The sequence below is a fragment of the Cyrtonyx montezumae genome, unplaced genomic scaffold, assembly GCF_038088225.1.
Source record: "Cyrtonyx montezumae isolate F1298 unplaced genomic scaffold, pur_monq_1.0 scaffold_22, whole genome shotgun sequence".
Classification (NCBI taxonomy): domain Eukaryota; kingdom Metazoa; phylum Chordata; class Aves; order Galliformes; family Odontophoridae; genus Cyrtonyx; species Cyrtonyx montezumae.
The window spans coordinates 175,912-193,742 of NW_027071959.1; the positions used below are offsets into that span (position 1 = coordinate 175,912).

General features: G+C 49.1%; 1 protein-coding gene across 1 annotated transcript; it reads left to right on the forward strand.

Moving 5' to 3' along the window:
* Positions 1-10,288: 10,288 nt before the first annotated feature.
* LOC136049799 (olfactory receptor 14C36-like) lies at positions 10,289-10,867 on the forward strand (the record flags this gene model as incomplete). Its single annotated transcript, XM_065738293.1, has 1 exon — positions 10,289-10,867. A coding segment is annotated over exon 1 (579 nt), but the record flags the coding sequence as incomplete, so codon positions are not given.
* Positions 10,868-17,831: the final 6,964 nt, after the last annotated feature.

The window sequence follows — 17,831 nt, forward strand, 5'->3', positions numbered from 1 at the left end:
ATTGTAGGCATCTGTACAACTGACACAAGAAATGTGTGGGTTGAAAACCAAAGTCTTAGGGATGCTTTTTCTCCCATGGTTTCATCCTACTCATGATGCCCAAAGGGTGTTCAGTGAAGTCAGAAATCCTGAGCACTTCTGCTGTACCCAGTGTGAACGGCTCAGTGTGAAATCACACTCAGTGTGATTGAGACCTGAGAGGCAAAGAGATTCACTGCTGCTTAGTGCAGGATAAGGGGAGCTCATGGGCTTGTTTCCAGTTGCTGTGAAATAGCACAGATTGGAGATGGAAGGCAAGTGCATTCACAAGTTGCCTTCCAAAGAAGCCAGACCCTGCTGAGAGAAGAGGAACCGACTGCTCATCACACAACGCCCACCCTTTCTCAAGGGACGTGAGCAAGACCTCATCACTGCGCTTCTAAAAATAGACACCTAACATCCATTTCACCAACCCCACAGCATTTCCATGCATATAGCATCACTCTGCTTCTTCCCTCGACTTTGTTCTTCAGGCTATGGGAAAGATTTGCATCCTGAAGGTCAGATCACAGCTCCGAAGGGCATCAGGGAGATACATCATAACTCTCATTAAGGGAAAGCCAACTCTTTTCCAGCCTCACAGACTGCACTGCCCACATCTGCAGGCACTGCAGAGGGTGCTGGACACATGCTTGAGTAGATGTTCCTATGCTCTGAAGGAGCTCTGGCTGCAGAGGATCTAAATGCTGTGAGGGCAAAGGCATTTCTGGGTGGAGGCCTGCTCAGAAGAAGGTGTCCACGTTAAAGGCAGTTGTATGTCTTCTTCTGGGAAATTCTTCCTCTCAAAAGATTAAGCTATTATTTTTCTCTCATTCCCTGATCATATCTCTCATGCCTGCAGACTTTTCACCTGGAAAGTGTTTCCTCATCTTTTTTCTGTCTGAACCTACAGACACCAGCTCAGATGCAATGCATTCCTATTTGTTGATCAGAACCCATCCTGTTAGCAGGCACTGTGTAGGTGCATGCTCATGTTTGCAAGTGAGAAAGGGAACATAAGAGAATCTCAATTGGTTCAGCAAGGAAAATACATGCTCATAAGAACAAGAGAGACTGAAAGCATTTTAGGACTCTCAGCTGTGTGCTCAAACATGATATGTGATGTTCTGATTCTCACTTTACATCTTTACACTTCCCTACAAGCAGAAAATAGGAAACACAGCAGAAAATCCCAGTATTGGTCTTCCTTGTGGAAATTCCCCTTTGGTGCAGAGTAGCTGTGAGCTCTTTGCCCCTGGGCAGCTTCCTGGGCAGGCTGAGTGCTGAGCCTGGCAGGCAGCAGAGTCCCTACCCCGGCACGCAGCCCCTTGGGGCACAGCATTGACCCTGCTCTGCACGACAGCCCTGGGCACCCGGCTGCACAGCCTGCAGCCGTCCTGGGACAAGTGTGGCTGGGCAAGGCTGGGATGCTGGGGGAAGTTTTCTGCTGTGTGCCTTGCTTTCATTAGAGACATTCTTCTCCTGAGGGAAGGCCATTTGTAGCACCCATCTTGGTATATGGATGTGCACTTCTAGGAGCTGGTTTGGAAGGTGCTGATAAATTTTGTTCCCAAGGGGGTGCTCAGCACATGGTACAGCACGGGGAGCTGGAGATGGCAGGCTCGGGTGCTGGGAGCACTGTGAGGAACAGGAGTCGTCCAGGGATGGCACTTGGTATCTACAGGGAGACAGTGGCTTTGCACAGGAAAATCCAGAGGCGTTTACAATTGGTGGGAGCTGTCCCCTCGTATCAGAAGGATAGTCCTGATTAGATAAGGCCAAAGTGGAAGTTAGGAGGGGTGCTGGGGGCAGGAGAGGGGAGTTGAGGCTTTATGGAGAGAGAGAGAGAGAGAGAGAGAGAGAGAGAGAGAGAGAGAGAGAGAGAGAGAGAGAGAGAGAGAGAGAGAGAGAGAGAGGGAGAGAGAGGTTTGACCTACAGCTCTCATTACCTGAACACCTGGTAATTCCTGGTAAATTGGCTCACAGTGCTTTTTTTTTTTTTTTTTTTTTTTTTAACTCTTTTTTCTGACTGCCAGACTTCTGTCTGGAACATGTAACAACTCTTCTAGACAGAAGCTTAAAACAACAGCTTTGTACAATAACATAGGACCATAAAGTGCTGTTACTGAAACAGCCCCAGACAAGGCTACAAGACTAAAAGAAGCTGAAGACAGGTCAGCTACTAGAAGCAGATCTTATTTATGATTCAAAGTAGCCATGAAACTTCTGTTTAAATAAAAAAAAAAAACCACCACATCTGATGTAAGCACCTTTAACTTTCACAGCTGTGTCCTAAGTGCAGGGCCTCCAGCTTTTTGATAATACATCAGAGATTCCAAAGGGGTAGAGAAGTTCTTTAGTCACTCAGAACGGGAATAGCCTTGCTATTTATCAGTGAGCATTTATAAAGCGAGCTGTGTCCTGCAGCCTTCAGCTTAAGGTCAGTAGGAGCACTCGCTGCTCCAAAAGCTGCAGGACCTGGCCTGGGGCAGATAGCTGGCAGTGCAGCTCACTCAGACAAGCAGCTCTCAGGGCTGTGCTCTGATGCTGCAGCAGGGAAGCCCTCAGCTGGAGCAGAGGTTATTCCCTGTTGAAGAAACTTACAGTCTGCAGCCTGACATGCAATAGTATGTCCCAGATTTAGTGAACCCTCCAGGAAAAGTGGCTTCATTGCCTGCAGTGAGAGACTTACCTTGCCAAGGGCTGTGAGAATTGTTCCTGCGGTGAGCTCTCAGCCTGCTTATGTGCCACACAGCCTGAAAGCTCTCTTCCTTCTCTTCTCTCCCCTTCACGGGCAGTTCAAGTCCCTAGCCCTGCTGTGTGCTGCACGAGTGCTGCTCCTGGGCACAGCTGTCTCTCTGCAGCACTGCCCACTCATAGAAGCTCCATGTGTCCCAGGTGCCCCACTCAGCAGAGGATGTGATTTCTTCTTCCCAGTCATCTCCCCTGAGATGTCCTGGGGATTCCAGGGCTGACAGCTCCTGAAAGGCAGCGGGATCATCACTGCAATACATACTTCAAAGTCAGATCAGTTAATCACCACATGTCCACTAGATTCCAGGAGCATGGTTGGACACGTTTGCACATGAGAATAGCAGATGTCCAATCTGGAAACCTCTGCTCGTGGCATGTATGACAAAGGGGACAGATCAGGACAGGGAGGGGTTGGCTTCCCTTATACAGCCCAGTGATTCAGCTGAGGCAGTGCTGATTCAGCTGATATTGACACCTCCTTCCTGAGCATCAGTTGGAGCCAGAAGGAGGTATGCTTGGCCATCCTAAATGCCACCAGAACCCTGTGCCTTTTGCACCCATCCCCATGGAGCATGTAGTGTTATTCCACTGACCAAATGGATGAGCTCACAAAAGAAGAGCCGGATCTTCCTCTCTGCTCCATCTGTGGCATACTGGGGAGTTGAAGGCATTACAAAGCTATGACACATCTCCATTCTTTCTGTGATGACACTTGAGTTTGCTCTGGGCTCTCATTTTAAAGGCATCAGAAGAAGCCTAAGGATATGTCTGTTCCCAGTTGACAGGAAGGTGGCAAAAAAGGTTGTTCCAGTTTTAAAGAAGAGCAAGAAAGAAGACCACAACAATTAAGGACCTGTCAGTGTCACTTCAGTGCCAGGTAAAATTATGGTTAAAGTGATGTAGGGAGTTATTGAAAAACAGTTGTTTATGGTCACAGCCAACTCTGGTTCACGAGGGGAAGATCCTGTTTAACTTCATGTCCTTTGGTGACATGGTCACCCATGTAGTTGATCAAGGGAAGCCAGTTGATGTTATATGTTAGGATTTCAGTAGAGCATTTGTTTCCCACATTATCCTTCTAGAAAAATGGTCTGGCATATGGAGAGATAGAAATGCACTGTGATATGTGAGCGTTTGGCTGAAGGGTCAGTAAAATAACCCAGTGGGCTATTGTAAATGGGGTTCCATCAGCTTGGCAAGTGGTCACTAACAGGGATTCCCAGGGCTGTGTTTTAGAGCCACTTCACTTTGATGTTTTCATCACCGGCTTACATGAAGAACTAGAAGAGTTTTTCAGGAAATTTGCTGATGATTTTGGATCGGGTGGAGCTGTTGACTCCACTGAAGGTGCATAGGCCTTGCAGAGAGATGTGGATGACTTAGAGAGCTGGCCAATCACCAACCACTTGAAGTGAAACAAGAACAAGTGCCTGATTCTGCACCTGGGTATGGGACACTGGAGAGTGGTTCTGCTGACAGGGATTTGGGAGTCTTGATCAACAGCAAATTGAACGTGAGTCAGCAGTGTGCCCACTCAGCCAGGAAGGCCAACCTTCCTTTGAGGAGCAATGAGGACAGCAGTACTAGACAGGTAAGGGAAGCAGTTGCCCTGCTCTGCTCTGCGGTGCTGTGGCCTCACCTGGAGCATTGGTTGCACTTCTGGGCAATGCAAAGCATAAAGGACATAGAACTATTGGAGAGTGTTCAAAGGAGGGCACTGGAAGAGGCCTCCTAGGGAAGTGGTTACAGCACCAAAATTGCTGGAGTTCAAGAAGCAAGACAACACCCTCAGTCATATGGTCTGTTATTTTGGATGGTCACACAGAGCCAGAACTTGGACTCAATGATCCTTGTGGGTCCTTTCTATTGCAGGATATTCTAGGATTCTGTGATAGTGGATATGAGCACGGTGATGTTGGAGTCACTGTGCTGTCACAGTGCACAGGAGCTCAGTGACAAGAGCCATGTGACAACAGTCTTGGTGGTATGGACATCAGTGATGTCAGAATTACTGAGTTGTTGCAGTGGTCTGTATTACAGTGATGCCAGAGTCACTGGGCTGTCACAGCAGGCAGGAGTGTGTTGATGTTGGAGTTACAGCACAGAGATGCCAGAGTCACAGTGCTGTGAAGGAGAGATAAGGAGTGATGACACATCAATACAGACTGGGGGCTGATCTGCAGGAAAGGAGCTCTGCACATGAGTTAGCATCAAACATGGCATCCCCAGAGCCAAACTCTCCCAGTGAGGCTGTGGTGCCTCCACCTCGGGCCCGAGAGATATGAAGTTCAAAGGTTCATTGTGGTTGACTACTGCTTGTTCAGACTGGGCCCTTCTCACATCCAAATCCTGTGATGAGACACATTGCCCATGTGGGAACTGGGCCTCACAACATCTTGCACCCCACACAGAGAGCTGATGTCCGCTTGTCTTTCACTTGATATCACACAAACCTCCATCCCTATGCCACAGGAAGGTCCCTGAGCCAACATGAGGGACAGGATCTCCCTTCCAATGCTCTGGGGATCAGGGCTCGGCCTTTCTGCTTCGTGAGACAACAAAGGGTTTTCTCAGCATCACAGCCACCATCACAGTCCCTTTGTCAGCCTGTAACCATGACTTCCAATGATCTGCTCCAACAAGTCCCTGGCGAGGCTGTGTTGATAATGGCCCTCCGTGGGGCCTATTATTACTCCGAAGTCACTGCTACTTCTGACTTTAACTTCTTGAGCTCTTTCTGCTAACTTCTCTCTGCACTGGATGTTGATGGACTCAGCAGCTAATTTCCCCTGGGGCCCATTACAGTCTAAAGAGCCCTCGTGTGCCCTGTGCCTTCCTGTCATCTTCTTCAAGTGTTCAGAACTTGTACAGCAAGTTGGAGAAGTGTCTGGAGACAGTCTAAAGATGAAGAGGCTCATGAACATCTAATAGGCCAAATTGTTTATTTAATTACAGTCTGGCTTCAAAAAGAATTTGGAGCGGCACTCAGCAATGGATGTTGATCCAGGATGTCCCCGAATGTTCTGATACTGTGCAGACAAACATCCTCCTCAACTTTCCCACCCCATTTCTACTCACATTGGCCCCATAGGGAATGCATGCCTTTTCCTCTGAAGTCACCCTCTCAGTGTTAAACCTCCTTTGCACGGACTCCATCTTGCTTTCCTTAGAGAACCAGCTGCACATGGACAAAGAAAGATTTTTTTTTTTTTTTTGTGAACAAACAGAAAGGAACACGATGCAATTGAATGAACAGTAAAACAGTCTTCAACTGCATGCCATGTCCAAGCTGCATCTCATAAAGCTTGTCTTTCACAGGGAACATTTGTATAAGAAATGAGTTAGACAGAGATAGGAAGGGATAGATATAAATACAGTTAAGGAGTTGTCAGAAGAGTTCATTTGACTTTGGACAGATGGATGGAGCAAGTTCCAAACTCCCTGATGGTCACGAAGCAGCCAGGGAATTGGGAGGTATCTGAGTGAAGACCGAGCAAGGGATGGGGGAAATCTGGAGAGCAGTGGGAAGAGCATGTGTCCAGACGACCTGCTGAAAACATGCCCTGACTTGTGGTCTTTTTTTTTTTTATTCTTTTTTTTGCAGTGTTACTGACATTAGCATCTTTCAAAAAGGAAAGAAGATCCATTTGTGCCTTGCACAGAGCCTGGTGCCCCCAAAACATCCTGCCCAGAACTGCCAGTGGCAGCCCTCAGGGTTTGCACTGACTGAGTCACACTGTGTACTCTTTTCATTTCCTCAGATCTTGTTTTAGATGGTCACACACAGCACAGGATGCTTCATGCCCTGTAAACATCTGCTCTCTTCCCATCAGCAGTCATCCATAGGGTCCCAAGATAAGCCAGGCTGGAAGAGAACCTGGGGGATGTCTGCAGCCCAACCTGTCAGAAAGAGGGACACACCATGAACCTGATGAATTTTGCAAGCCTCCATGGGCAGAGACTGCAGAGCCTCATTGGATGACATGCACCAATTCTTGTATCAGCTGGGTGTGAAAAAGGTGCTTTTCTGAAGCACAGGCCAAACCTCTCTTTTATCTCTCAACACGCACCATGGGGAAGGGCCTGGCTTTGTGCTCTCCATCACGTCCTCCAGGTTCTGGCAGGCTGCAGTGAGATTCCATTCAGCCTTCCCTTCTCCAGGCTGGACAGGCCCAGGTCCCTCAGCCTCTCCTCACACGTGAAGTGTTCAAACCCAGTCCTCTTGTTTGAGCCTTCCCAAGCCCCGTTCAGCTTGCTGACATCTTTCTTGTCTCGAGCATCTGAAATGGGAAGGCACTACTCTGGGTATTGCTTTCCCCCCTTCCAACCCAAGCCATTCAAGGATTCTGTGATTTCTGTCAGTCTCTTCCAACTCTGGATCCTGTTTCCTTAGGAGTTCACCTCTTCTTGCATCAGCATTTCCCAACTGTCTCTGACATTTAGGCTACCAAGAGGCCCAATCCAACTGATAAACAGTGAGATCAGGAAGGAAATGAGTATCAGTGATTTTTCCATGTCCTGTCTCACCAGGTTCCTTGCTCCGTTCTACGGTGGGCCCACAGTCTCCCTAGCCTTCCTTTTCTTGCCTACACATTTCTTTAAGCTCTACCTCCCTTTGATATGCCTGGACACGTTCAATTGCAGTGGAACTCTAGCTTTGCTAAACTAATCTCAGCAAGAACACTGGGAAAAATCTCTGCATTGCTCTGTTTGGGTTTGATCAGGGCGATCTTCCCCATTCCTGCAGGACTTCTGACATTGCTGCTTGGCTTTCTCTTCCTTGGAATGGACTTTTTCTACTTGGAAGTTCTGGTCCTTAGGTCGATAACACCTTTTTTTATCCTATTCCCCTCAGAGCCTTACCTTGCCTTCCCGTACCCCACAGACATTTGAGGAAGCCAAGCTGTGTTCTGCTGAAGCCCAAAGTTGTGAGCTTCTCTTTTGCCCTCTCTACAGACACCTGAGCTCCACCATGCCATGGCCACTGCAGCCCAGGACGCCTTTGACCTTCACATTCCTCACAAACCCTCCTTGCTGGTGAGTATGAGATCCAGCAGAGCACCTCTTCTCTTTAGTTCTTCTTAGCTTGGTCATGAAGCTGTCAGCTGTGCTCTCCAGGGATCTTCTGGATGGCTTATGCCCTGCTGTGCTGTCTCTCCAGAAGATGCTGGAGTGAGTATAGCCCCTGACTGTGACAAGGGCCTCAAAATGTGAGGCTCCTGTTTGTCTTTTTAGGTCCCCTTCCTCTTGTTCTTCCTGATCAGGAAACCAGTAACATGCACTGCTGGTCTCCTCTTTAAGCCATTTCCATCAGTTCACAGTGGGATCCTCTGCCCTCTCCAGGCAGAGCTCAGTGTGCTCTCACATAGAGAGCAGTAGCCTATCCTTGTCTTCCTTGACCACCCCCTGTGAAGAGTCCTTATCCCTCTTTTTCATAGCTTCACAGGTGGGAACCATCCTGCCATGTTTCTGTGATCCAAGAAGATCCTAGGTCTGCAAATGCAAAAAGATTTCTAGCTCAAGGAGTTCATAGTTTTGGTGTTCTCCTTAGTGTAAAGACACTTTAGAAAGCTTTCCATTCCCAAAGCATCACTGGATGTATCCTGGCTGGATCCTGTGTCTACACAATGGTAGTGGTGCTCAGAAGGTGGCACGCGGGCAATAGAGCCATTGTGGGGCTTGGAGCTGTCCAGCCAGCACCAACACTCCTAGGGCATGGCTTTCCTGAAGGTGCTGTGCTGCATTTTGCCAGCTGGCTGTGGGTGTGCTGGAGACCCGAGGGAACTGCCATTCAAAAGAGAGCCCAGAACAAACTCAGGTGTCATCATTGAAGGAGCATAGGTGTGTCCTAGCTTTGTAATGCCTTGAACTCCAGAATATGGCACAGATGGAGCAGAGACAATGACCTGGCTCTTACGCTGAGCTCATCCATTCGGTCAGCGGTATAACTCGGCATGCTCCAAGGGGACAGGTGAAAAATGATACTCTCAGGTGTCCTAAAATCAGAGCTCTGGTGTCATTTAGGATGGCCAAGAATACTCCCATTCACATTTGGCCCCCAGATAATGCTCAGAAAGGAGGTGGCTATCTCTGAGGTTGTCTACCACAGCTTGCAGGCAGTGTTGCCCACATCTAGGAGCACCCCAGGCACCTTGTTCATCAGCAATTGTCTGTAAGTGAGCAAGTGACTCTCCTGAAATTTTTACACATGGATGGTGGTGAGGCTCTGGAACAGACTGCCCAAGGAGGTGGTGGATGCCCCATCCATGGAGGCATTCAAGGCCATGTTGGATGGGTTGTTGGACAACATGATCTGGGGGTTGGCAAGGCTGCGCATGGCAGGGGGGTTGGGAGTGAGTGACTTTAATGCCCCTTCCAACCTAAGCCATTCTACGTCTCCATTATGTGTGATTCTGTGATCATCCAGCAGCCTTTCAGAAGCTGTTGGCCATGGAGACTCATGGACATCTCCAGGGAGATGGGGAGAAGAAAATCACATCCTCTCCCGCTGAGTTGGGCTGGTCCCCTGGGACACAAGGAGCTCATACAAGCGGGCAGAGCTGCAGAGAAACAGCTGTGCCCGGGAGCAGTTTCTGTGCACCACGTATTAATGCTGGGGGCATGATCTGCAGGTGACGGGGAGAAGAGAGAAAGGAGAGGGAACTTACAGGATGTGTGGGATGTGAGCAGGCTGTGAGCTCACTGGAGCAGCATTACTCACAGCCTTTAACACAGTAAGTCTCTCGCTTCAGGCAATGCAGCTGCTTTTCCTGGAGGGATCAGTAAATCGGGGATATCTCATGGCAGCTCAGGCTGCAATCGCTCGTTGTTTCTTTCTCATGGAAAAAGACCTGCTCCATCTGAGGGCTTCCCTGCTGCAACGTCAGAACACAGCCCTGAGGGCTGCGTGTGCCAGGACGGCTGCAGGCTGTGCTGCTGGGGGTGCAGCCGGGTGCCCAGGGCTGTCGTGCAGAGCAGGGTCCCTGCTGTGCCCCAGGGGCTGTGCCGGGGCAGGGACTCTGCCGCCTGCCAGGCTCAGCACTCAGCCTGCCCGGGGAGCTGCCCAGGGTGCTGTGGGGAGACGTGTGGGCAGGGCAGGGGACTTCTGCTGCCACAGCTGCTGTCTGGGGCGGGGCATCACAGCTCCACTGCACCCCAGAATGTTTCCAAGGGTGCTTTGCAAGAGGAGAGACAAGGCAGGGATTTTCCATTTGCTGTTCTTAGGGAAGGGGAAAGGGTTGGAGGCAGGAATCTGAAAGGAGCTGGGAAATAGCAACACATCTCTGAGAATCCTGCATTGCTCCTTTCTCAATCTGCCGTTCTGTGAACAGTCTCCTAAGATGCTTTCAGCCTTCCCTCTCCAAACCTAATTGCACAGAGTTTGGAATGAGAGCTCTGAGTGCAGATGGGGTAATGGTATGGGATGTGGAAACTGATTGTCTCTGAGGATGGTCTTGATTTGTCATTATCTTCTGCACTCCTAACAGCAACTCCACGCCCAGGAACAGCAGAGCAGATGCCCAACAGCAGCTCCATCAGCGAGTTCCTCCTGCTGGCATTGGCAGACACGCGGCAGCTGCAGCTCCTGCACTTCTGGCTCTTCCTGGGCATCTACCTGGCTGCCCTCCTGGGCAACGGCCTCATCAGCACAGCCGTAGCCTGCGACCAGCGCCTGCACACACCCATGTACTTCTTCCTCCTCAACCTCGCCCTCCTCGACCTGGGCTGCATCTCCACCACTCTCCCCAAAGCCATGGCCAATGCCCTCTGGGACACCAGGGCCATCTCCTACGCAGGATGTGCTGCACAGGTCTTTTTCTTTTTGTTTTTGTTTTCAGCAGAGTATTCCCTTCTCACAGTCATGGCCTATGACCGCTTTGTTGCCATCTGCAAGCCCCTGCACTACGGGACCCTCCTGGGCAGCAGAGCTTGTGCCACCATGGCTGCAGCTGCCTGGGGCACTGGGTTTTTCTTTTCCCTGCTGCACACTGCCAATACATTTTCTATACCACTGTGCCAGGGCAATGCCGTGGACCAGTTTTTTTGTGAAATTCCACAGATCCTCAAGCTCTCATGCTCGCAATCAGACTACCTCAGGGAAACTGGATTTATTGTGGTAAGTGTTCTTGTCATATTTGGGTGCTTTGTATTCATAGTGCTGTCCTACGTGCACATTTTCAGGGCTGTGCTGAGGATGCCCTCTGAGCAAGGCCGGCAAAAAGCCTTCTCCATGTGCCTCCCTCACCTGGCCGTGGTTTCCCTGTTTGTGGGCACGGACTTCTTTGCCTACCTGAATCCCCCTTCCCTGTTCTCCCCATCCCTGAACCTGGTGGTGTCATTTTTGTACTCAGTAGTGCCTCCAACACTGAACCCCCTCATCTACAGCATGAGGAACCACGAACTCAAGGATGCAGTGGGGAAAATGATGGCAAGGACACATTTCAGGAGGGATTAACTTCTCATCTTTCTCTACAAATGACTCACTGTTGTTTCTGTAGCAGGCTCATATTATGCCTTTTCACCTTTAAAATGCTTATTTATTTCTATTAATTGATACATTTTTTTTTGCTGTTCATTTATATGTGTGAGCGTGTAATAAATATTATTGGTTATTATTCCTAAACATGCGTTTGGATTCTGTCTGCTTCTACTGAGGCATCACGCTGCTCTCTATCTCCTGGAGCCCATACGAATTCTGGGTCAGTGCTGACTCTCACACAGCCTCTGTTCTTATCTCTGTATCTATAGAGAAATGAGATGCCAGCAGGCACTGTGGAGGTGATACAGGCTGGATTAGCAAAAGGGATGCACGTTTTAGCCTACGGACCAATAGATTAGTTCATCAAAAGGAATCCAATTGTGCTTATCCTGAAACTTTTTCTTGGGTTGCATATAAATTGTTTTGACTTATAGTGCACCAAATTAGAAAGTTGCTCGTTACGTTATAACAAGCAATGGGAATTTGCCATACTGGGGAGAAAAGAGCTAGCAGGTCATGCAGAGGGCACTGTGTTGAGGAGGAAAATGAAATAAAAGGGAGGAAGTAGGTGCTGTAGGAAGGAGGATGTGAGGAGTCAGGGGCTGTGCTGAGGGCACACCTCCGTAGCCCTGCATGCATGCTGCCCCATGCGGTGCCTGCACAGAGCTCCCAGGGGCTGCCTGAGGGGTGGTGGAGCCGGGCTGTCCTGCAGAGGGGAATGGACACGGAGACACTGTGCTGAAAGGCTGGGGCCCCAAAATCACCCCGGAACTCAGCAACCCCAGATGTGCTGTGCTCACCTTGCCTGGCTCTGCTGCTCTCTCACTGCCCCTCCTCAACAGGACAGGGGGGAAATAAATTAAACAGCTCTCAGGTAGAGACAAAAAGCACCTTATTTTTTCCTTGCTTAGAGCCTAATGATAACAAATGTTGTGTATTAATGGCTGAAATGGAAGTGATTTGCTATGTTTGTATTTCAGTTTTGTTGTCTCACATCCTGACCTTTTCTTTAACATGGAACAATAATAACTTCCTAAATTAGCCCTGTGTACAAGTTAGTTATTGCTGTTCTTACTGTCCGACCCACACTGTTGTGTCACTGTAGAGCTGGGAACGATTCACCTCTCAATGCTTTGGACATCTGCTGAACTGCAGACACTGTCAGTCACAGTGCTCTGGATTCCTAAGTGAAGGTTGCTAAGTTACAGAAACACTCTTATCTACCAGGTGCCAGCTGCAGGTACTGCAAGGCAAAGAAACAATTTAATGAACAATTTAATTGTATGTGCTATAAAAAGATGTGTTTTACTGTAACACAACCTTAGTTCTGAGATTCACCTGTACTTCTGAAAGGCCTCTGGCATGGTCCCACATCACTTCCTTATCTCTATGAAGAGATATGAGAGATGGATTTGAAGGGAGGACACTTCATTGGATGATAAATTGGTTGGAAGGTCGCAGCCAAAGGGCTGTGAGAAAGGGCTCTCAGGTAAATGGTTTCCAGCAGCTAGAGGCCAATCACAAGGGGTGTCCCCGGGGGTCATCCTTGGGACCAGAGCTCTTCAATGTCTTTATCAGTGGCATGGATGATGAGATAGAGTGCACCCTGTCCAAGTATGCTGATGACAACAAGCTGAGTGGTGCAGTTTTAACAACAGAATTAAGAGATGCCATCCAGAGGGAGCTAGACAGGCTTGAAAAGTGAGCCCAAGGAAACATCATTCAACAAGATCATGTGCAAGGTTTTGCACTTGTGTGGGTACAGTCTCTGATATGAGTACAGACCAGGAGAACTCCTTGAGAGCAGCTCTGCAGGGAAGATCTTAGGGGTCCTGGTAGATGCAACCCTTAACATGAGCCAGCAGTGCACGCTTGCAGCCTGAGGCCAAGTGTACCCAATTATGCTCATCCTGAAACTTTTTCTTGGGTTGCTCTGGTTTCGCTTAGGATGGCCCTGAATACTCCCCTTTACATCTGGCCCCCAGCTGATGCTCAGAAAGGAGGTGGCTATCTCTGAGGTTGTCTGTCGCAGCTTCCAGACACTTTTGTGTAGGGGATCTTTGAAAAGAAGTGTAAGCAGTCCTTGCCATAACGTTAGCAGTTGTTTGAAAAGTAGCACACAAACAGAACAGAAACTGTGTAGAACAGCAGAAAGGCATTTACCAGCAAGAGGAAGATGCGTGCTTTGGCCACAGTCGCGACTAGATGAAACAACTGGAACAAACATAGCAGGTGCACGATCGTATACTGTGAACCAACCAGATCTTAGCACATATTGTCTTCCTGTGTATATATGTTTTGAGTTATTGCTTAATAAACAAACATTAGCTTGCAAAAAAAAAAAAAAGAAAGAAAAAAAAAAAGAAATAGCATCCAGCCCTCACAGTAACTGGTATTCCGTGTTTTTACTTATTGTTTTTTCAATTGTTGTATTGTAAATAACTTCTGCATGCCATAGTGAATGATGAAAAACATCTGGATTATCCACTGGATGGTATATGAGTAACAACACTGGTCATGGTATAACAAAAATGGGTGATTTTTCTGTGGTACCAATGTTGCCTTAAGAATTAGAATTATTAGATATTATTTAGGTTGCTGTGCGCTATTTTTTTTCTATTTTTAGTGATAGATTAAATATAAATTGTACAGGATTTATGTTTCCACTGCTGGAATCCACGGAAATAACTTTTTTAGTGTAGTCTTATCTTTTCATTATGATGTTATTAGCCTATCAATTAGCTTTTTCTTAGTTTGTCAAGGCAAAACCAGGAAAGGAATCCCAGACGAAACCAGGAAAGGAATCCCAGACAAAGGGATGACACTGTACTGTAGAATGATTCACTCTCTTTCATCCACTAATCAGAATTTTAAAAATATGACTATGCATAACTTGAGACAAAGACACACACTATCTTACTTCAATTTACCATATGATTCTAACAGAGAATGCTTGGGTATTGCCCAACAGATGTTTTAGTTCACTGATTCTTTCAATTGGCACCTATGTCAGGGGCCTTTAGAAGAACGATCTTGGGAAGGAACAATTACCTGCCATGAGAGAAAAGGTCTAGGAGGAGAAGCGGTTCACTGATTAAGTGCATGTTTTCTCCTTTGCCACAAGTGGACATGCCCTCTATTGCAATAGCAAGTAAAAAACCTTTGTTGCTTCACCAAGATCTTTGCCTGATAACAATTGATTGATTCTGAGCTTTTCTTGTGCAAGAAAACATGAGGGAGGTGTGGGGATAGAGGGGAGAGTGGAGACAGAGGGGGGAATGTGGGGATATGGGGCACAGAGACCCCATTCCCTCCCAAATGGGGGCCTCAGCAGAGCTTTTGGTTTCGCAGGACCCCAGTGCTGCCCGTTGGCTGAAGCCGTGGGTACAGCTCTCAGCACTTGGGGTTGGTGGGTGCCTGCTCCCATGGCGTGTTTGGGGCTGGCTTGCGGAACCTGGGACCTGGCACTGCAGTGGAGAGCGACTTCGTGTCTGAGCATGCCCTCCCTGGGCCGGAGGTTGTAGCCACATGCTAGGGAGGGCCTCAAGGACTCTGACTTTCCCTGTCTGGCCAAGTCTGGGGCAGCATTACGGCAGCTCCCATGGTGCTCTCGGAGCTCATTAAAGCTATTTTCAATTCGAGATAAACGTGGGGAGATTCTCCCATGGTCTGTCCCATACCGTCTGGACAGGCTAAGCTAAGCTCCCGCCGTTCCCACGGGGCAAGGGAAGGGCTCTTACCTGGACGCAGGCCCGGTGGGACCAGGTGTGTTTGCAGGATGGGCACACCATGGTGCCATATGAGCTGCTGTCCCCCACGGGGTCCATGCAGATGATGCACATGGTGTCCTGCACTGGCACTGCCTCCACTGCCTGCTGCGGGCGGTGCTCCCAGCAGAAGGACCTGCGGGAAGATGGGAGGGGTGGGCAAGGTGAGAAGTGCTGCGAGGAGGGCAGAGGAACACAAAGGAGCCCCAGGCTCTGGCTCTGGCTCTGGCAGGCTGCTGGGAGGTGTCAAGACACATTCCTCGCTACTTTGAACAGAACATCAACAGCCAGCCCTACTGATGCTGCTGGATGGCCGTGTGCTGTCAGCAGAAAAAGAACGGACTCTGCCACTTTATCAGAGTGATAACAGTGACAGTTTATAGGAAAAAAATACAACTCTTAAAGAATACAAAGCATACTCCTGATTGTTTGCAGGTGTGAATCACATGTAACACCTCCATAATCAATTGGGAAGGGGTTAGCATGAGGCAGTCATGCACCTAAGTTTCTTCTCTGATTTGTTGGCAGCAAGCAGTTTCTTACCTCACCCTAAATTGTAACTTTTTGCTCTTCTGCTAGTACAGCTCTTTTTCTGCTTATGCATCTCTCTTTTCTTGCTGAATTTGTCAAGGACTGTGGCTCATATGGCACCATGGTGTGCCCATCCTGCAAACACACCTGGTCCCACCGGGCCTGCGTCCAGGTAAGAGCCCTTCCCTTGCCCCGTGGGAACGGCGGGAGCTTAGCAGCATCAGGTCCCGCTCACGCTGATGCTACTTGTGTTTCTGCTGCAGAAACAGGCCATGTGCGCTGGAATTTATTGCTTCCAGTGTCCCCTCTGCAGAGACAGGGACAAGTTTATTGCAGAAATGCTCATCCTGGGGATCTGAAACCCAGTCAGGTTGGTGTCTTTCAGCCAGTTCCCAAGATGTGAGGATACATGAGATGTTCCTGCCCAGGGACTGACAACCCCGGCAGGCCTGGCCCTTTGCTGCCATTAAACCAGGCCTCAGCATCATTGGGAAGCTGGAGCTGGGGATTGGGTGGAGGAGGAGGGATGCCATGGATTAGTTTTATTTCTGGCGTAGTGGGTGCTCATGACGTTCCCTCCCTTCTCTGACAGGAGGCCAACGTGGGAGGACAATGATGCATATGCATCACTACCAGAGAGGCACGAGCGCTGCAATGCCAGCGAGTGCTGTTACCCACATGGCAGGGAGCAGGGAGAGGGAGCGGGGTGAGTTACCTCAGCAGCCCTCTGGGGCTCTGCATGGGATCACAGCCTCAGTGCAGGGTTGGGGAGCATGGACTGAGCAGCAGAGCCGTGCCAGGCACTCTCTGGCTCAGGTCAATTAGTCCTCATGTCCACAACCCATTTGTTTCCCCATGCCCTGGGAGCTGCTGCTCTGCACTCCTGCGCTGCACAGGGCACCCATCGGTGCTGCTCCAACTTGAGTGAGAGCACCTCCACCTGGGAGTACAATGCCTGCGCTGGAGAGGGCACCAGTAAGAGGCAAACAGCTGTGTGCTGCATGCTCAGGGCGGCCTTGCTTATGTCCCTTTACCCTGGAGAGGTGGGAGTCAATCCCATCCCCAGGCAGGAGTTCAATCCTGCTCATCTTCCTGCCTCCCTTACAGACTTCAGCACCACCAGCCAGCAGGGACTGGGGCCATCCCAAGGCTCCCCGGCACTAGAGAGCAGTACTTCCAGCACCACCAGCCAGGCACCATCAGAGCCAGATCGTGGATCCCGTGTGCCTGACAGCAGCAGCCTGTCCAGACGGTATGGGACAGACCATGGGAGAATCTCCCCACGTTTATCTCGAATTGAAAATAGCTTTAATGAGCTCCGAGAGCACCATGGGAGCTGCCGTAATGCTGCCCCAGACTTGGCCAGACAGGGAAAGTCAGAGTCCTTGAGGCCCTCCCTAGCATGTGGCTACAACCTCCGGCCCAGGGAGGGCATGCTCAGACACGAAGTCGCTCTCCACTGCAGTGCCAGGTCCCAGGTTCCGCAAGCCAGCCCCAAACACGCCATGGGAGCAGGCACCCACCAACCCCAAGTGCTGAGAGCTGTACCCACGGCTTCAGCCAACGGGCAGCACTGGGGTCCTGCGAAACCAAAAGCTCTGCTGAGGCCCCCATTTGGGAGGGAATGGGGTCTCTGTGCCCCATATCCCCACATTCCCCCCTCTGTCTCCACTCTCCCCTCTATCCCCACACCTCCCTCATGTTTTCTTGCACAAGAAAAGCTCAGAATCAATCAATTGTTATCAGGCAAAGATCTTGGTGAAGCAACAAAGGTTTTTTACTTGCTATTGCAATAGAGGGCATGTCCACTTGTGGCAAAGGAGAAAACATGCACTTAATCAGTGAACCGCTTCTCCTCCTAGACCTTTTCTCTCATGGCAGGTAATTGTTCCTTCCCAAGATCGTTCTTCTAAAGGCCCCTGACATAGGTGCCAATTGAAAGAATCAGTGAACTAAAACATCTGTTGGGCAATACCCAAGCATTCTCTGTTAGAATCATATGGTAAATTGAAGTAAGATAGTGTGTGTCTTTGTCTCAAGTTATGCATAGTCATATTTTTAAAATTCTGATTAGTGGATGAAAGAGAGTGAATCATTCTACAGTACAGTGTCATCCCTTTGTCTGGGATTCCTTTCCTGGTTTCGTCTGGGATTCCTTTCCTGGTTTTGCCTTGACAAACTAAGAAAAAGCTAATTGATAGGCTAATAACATCATAATGAAAAGATAAGACTACACTAAAAAAGTTATTTCCGTGGATTCCAGCAGTGGAAACATAAATCCT